This window comes from Blennius ocellaris (genome assembly GCF_963422515.1).
Source record: "Blennius ocellaris genome assembly, chromosome: 4".
Classification (NCBI taxonomy): domain Eukaryota; kingdom Metazoa; phylum Chordata; class Actinopteri; order Blenniiformes; family Blenniidae; genus Blennius; species Blennius ocellaris.
Window position 1 is genome coordinate 16,409,009 of NC_137653.1, and position 4,690 is coordinate 16,413,698.

At 42.6% G+C, this 4,690-nt stretch overlaps 1 protein-coding gene across 1 annotated transcript; it reads left to right on the plus strand.

The window, feature by feature from the left end:
* Positions 1-466: 466 nt before the first annotated feature.
* lhfpl5a (LHFPL tetraspan subfamily member 5a) lies at positions 467-4,041 on the plus strand (the record flags this gene model as incomplete). The annotated part of the gene is made up of 3 exons (XM_080495456.1): positions 467-872; positions 3,682-3,918; positions 4,031-4,041. The coding sequence occupies exons 1-3, from the start codon at positions 470-472 to the stop codon at positions 4,039-4,041; spliced, it is 651 nt and encodes a 216-aa protein (XP_080351582.1). The 5' UTR covers positions 467-469.
* Positions 4,042-4,690: the final 649 nt, after the last annotated feature.

Genomic DNA, 4,690 nt, shown 5'->3' on the forward strand with positions numbered 1-4,690 from the left:
CAAAAGGAGTCGCAGTAATCGGATGAATTGACTGGTGTCTTTCATTGTGACACAGCTTTGCTCAGCATCTAGAGAAGTTCCCGTTATGTCGGCGGATCTTCTGACCATTAATGATTGATGACTTGTGGACCACAACATGCTCCGGAGAGGGAACAGTCCGCTCCCACAGAAGGGACGAGGAGCCACAAAACACCTAATTGCCACTGTGGCATCCCCTTGGTTTTCTGGGACTTTTCACCTCTGTGGGAGAAGTTAATTGGAGCTCATCACAGGTGTATTTCCAGCACTAAGCGCAGACAGAGGAGCCGCTTCAGTGGATTCAGTTTAGACGACGCGCACATGAGGATATTCTCTGGAAATATACTTTTTTGTTGTTGTTGTTTTTACGTGTTTAGATGTTTTTTGTCCATTCCAACCGCTCTTGACTCTACTTTGGAGAGATAGCTGAGAGTTTTTCCCACCTGTTGCCATGCTCCCCGCTCAGGAAGCTGCCAAAATCTACCACACCAACTACGTGCGTAACGCGCGCGCCGTGGGCGTCCTGTGGACGGTCTTCACCATCACCTTCGCGGTCATCACCGTGGTGGTCTTCATCCAGCCCTACTGGATCGGGGACAGCGTCAACACGCCGCAGGCCGGCTACTTCGGCCTCTTCCACTACTGCATCGGCAACGCTCTCACCTCGGAGCTCACGTGCAAAGGGAGCGCGCTGGACTTCGGCTCCATCCCGTCCGGCGCCTTCAAGACGGCCATGTTTTTCGTGGGGATCTCCATGCTGCTGGTGGTGGGCAGCATCGTCTGCTTCAGCCTCTTCTTCTTCTGCAACGCGGGCAGCGTCTACAAGATCTGCGCCTGGATGCAGCTGGCCTCCAGTGAGCTCTCCGGGTCCCCGTGCGTTTTGTTTTGTTCTGGTCTGTGGCGTGACTTTGTCCTCGTGGAGAAAAACTGAAGTGAGATGAGATCTACAAGGGGTGCTAATTCCCTTTTTTTTTTACCATCTGAAATCTATTGAGGAGACAATACATGTCTCAACAAATACTCTGCAGTTACCAGCATGGTATTGGGGAAAATAAAGCCTTCGCGTGCGTAAAGCGCATAGGCACAATGTAAACATGGACAACTTTGAATTCACTCCTCAGCAGTTAGCTGTCTATTAATCACAGAGTTTGCTGCAATAGAAAGAAAGTTGCATTTATTGAGCCCATTGGGGGATTTACTTACTATAGCAATGTCAGGGGTCTGTAGTCTGGTGTTTCAACCCTCCTGTAGCAGCTCATTTTCAGAAAGTTATTCATAAATGAAGTTATTTTTATTTAAATTTTGGGATTTAAAAAAAACTTTATTTTTACATAAAGTCAGAATAAATAAAATAAATGCTTTTTTTCCAGGAAAAAAAGAAACCTAGGTAAAGGAAATAAGGGGGAGATGATAATAAAACAAGGAAAACAAAAGAAAATGAAAACTAAAGAGACACTGTAGCACAGCTACAACTGCTGAAACAATGAGGAAATGTAGAACATAGAATAGAAAAATAGTTAAAAATCTAAAGTGGCTAAATTAGCCAAGATGCATAAAATAGCTAAATCAGGAAAATCCATGAGGATAAAAGCAGAAAAGCCTCTAAAAATGGCTACAAGAGCTAAACATTTAATCAAATATATCTAAATAGTACCCATGACACTTTATGAATGCAACCCAAATTTGTATTTGAATAACTTTTTTTTTTTTTAAAGATGTTCATTTCAGAGAATTTACATGTATTGCACCTCCAAACAATTTTCATTTTGGTGGAGAATACGAAAATGTTATTTTGGACATAAAGGTTACAGACACCCGGCTCTAGGTAATGTTTAGGTGAGTGCCCTCCTGCAAAAGGAGGAGCTGGAGGTCCAGGGCCTTCCCTGTCAGTTGTTGGATTCCAAATCTTTGAACGCAAGGTTCCTTCTATAACCGCTGCCCTCGTAATGAGCATTTTGTCATCACCATTGCTAAAACAACAAACATTGTTACAAGCCAACAAACAAGTACGTTTGGAAACCCATTCCAGAGAAATGTGTTCACATATATCATCTCTGCCCAACAGAATGTGTGAGCAGCATCTGAATTTGATTCATTCATGTTCTTTTTTTTCACTTAATAAACCACATACTAATCTTTTGAAGCTGGTATGGTGAGTTTATATCATACAATAGGTCCTCTCCAGGTAAAACTGCCTTAATCCATTAGTTTGGTCATATCCAGCCATAATAATGAAGTGTTCCATTGCTAGTGTTGTCTTTGGGTTCCAAAAACCAATAAATGTTCACTTCATAGCAAGAAAGTATACATCAGGTATTGGAAAGATAAATTGCCTTCTGGTACAAGGGAGCCACTAGATCACAGACTACCTTGCACAGTGTGGAAAAACTACAAAAATTAACACACTCAGTATGTTAGCCTAAAACTCATCATGAAGCTCATATTTCATGACAAAGCAAGATGAGCACATCCAGCACACTGCGTGCGTTATAAGAGGATATTCAATCTGAAAGATATGCAAACTAAATCCACAATGCAATTTGCAGCACTACATTTCAGGGAGATGTCGGTATACACCCCCAGTGGGCAAGTGAAACACGATTCTGTGTTTGAAACATGAAGCAACGTGTGAACAGGTGTAGCTGCAAGTGAAAGGACCGGCCTGTAAAGAAACCACTAACGAGATCAACCTGGAGGTGTGTTGTTACACTTTCTCCTCTTCCTCTTCAGTCCTCTCACGCCTGCTGCTGAGTGCATGTGCTCAGGTATTACGGGTATCCTATTTAATGGACTCATAAGAGGTGAAGGCCTAATGAGTGACAGTCTGTTCTATGAAACTGGTATTGGGCAAGTGTCGTCTAATTTAGAAATCGATTGTTTGCAGAAATATCCTGTCTGAAAGCATTTTTGAATGATTTGTCATGTGTGGTAGTCAAATATCTCTAAATGAGAGCGAACACTTTAATAAGGTGCTGGTGAGATGTGTTGCACTTCACCAGGCTGAGGTAGGACGACACGGGGCCAGCTGTCTGTCTGCAGAGTCAATAATAAATGAACAAGTTCGGCTTTCTGGAGTTGTGCTCCTGGGTGAGTTGCTTAGCAACTCGAGGTACGTGTGCCTGTGCATGTGTTTAATTTCTCCAGTGGTTCCCTTGTCAAATTTGTCATTTGAGCGCTGGAGATGTAAGACAATTTGCCATATTACTCCTTACTGGCAATTTTTTTCATCATCCAAAACATGACTAAAATGTCCAAGTTTTCACCTTGGAATATGTTGAATATATACTATGTAATATTCCTTTGTCAAAAAAATAAAATCCTGCAAATAATCACAGTAAAGCAGGAAAGGAATCTATTGGCTCAAACTTGCCGATCAGCCCTCATTCCTGCAAATTTGTACCTCAAGGTGATGTAGTGAGTCTCATCAGTTTATTTAATTCACTTATTTATTTTCAAGTCTGACTTAAAACTGACAGTATAGTTTGTTTTTGTTGCAAGAACTGCTGAAACCAGGAGGGAGAAATGATGGCTCATTACTGCCACCCAGCGCATAAAAGTGATATTACTTGGATGTTTTGCTTGAGCAGCTGCTCAGGGACTTGATTGAGATTAAACAGCACAAGCCCATGATGGCTCATGATCTCGAGCCTCTCTGCCTCGCAGGTACCTGCATGGTGATCGGCTGCATGATCTATCCTGACGGTTGGGACTCGGACGAGGTGAAGCGCATGTGTGGCCAGCGGACCGACAAATACACTCTGGGCAACTGCACCGTGCGCTGGGCCTACATCCTGGCCATCATCAGCATCATGGACTCGCTCATCCTCTCCTTCGTGGCCTTCAGCCTGGGCAGCCGGCAGGACAAGCTGCTGCCCGAGGACTTCCAGGTGGAGGGCAAAGGTACCGGGATGACGGGATTTGTAGAATAGATGACAATTCAATTGTTGAATGCGACTGACTTAGAGGACAATTGAATCTGCCTTTCAGTCACGTTTTTGTTCTCTTTCAACAGATAATGCCTGAATTATTGGTGAATGTCGGGAACTTCACAATGAGTGCGACTAATTGGAGGATTGACATCGACGACAGCGGCAAGCTAAAAAGATAATCTCATCTTCAAAATCGTCACAGTATGGAGACAAGAGGCTTTGCTGACTGCACTTTTTTACTGTAAATGCATAAAAAACTAACACGTTTGGCAAACACTCATCGTAACTCAGTAAAATCTTCCTAATGTCAAAAATCAGTCGTGCTTTATTGTCTGTTGATCTCATTAGTTATCTTGCAGAAGTCATTCACCTATAGATGGCCGTCCAGCATAATTGTTTTAATTATGTTTCTATTTTTTTTCATCACGTCTTCAAAGAATCATTGAGCGGAGGTCATGTTTCTTATTTCAACCCTCTGCAATGCAAAACCTCCGTCACAAGTCACATCCTGACTAATACAAATGCCATTTCTAATTTTTGGAGCTCAAATGGGCGCTATATTCTCGGCCAGAAAAAGTACATCAAGAAACCTTCTCTCCTTCAACATTGACCTGGAAAGATTTTTTTCCAGACTATAATACTTTTGCACAAATCTTATTCCTCTGTGCAATTTTATTAACAGAAGTTGTGAAAACCTGACGAGGCGTTTCAACAACTTTGCTCAAGCAGAAGCCAGGCACCGA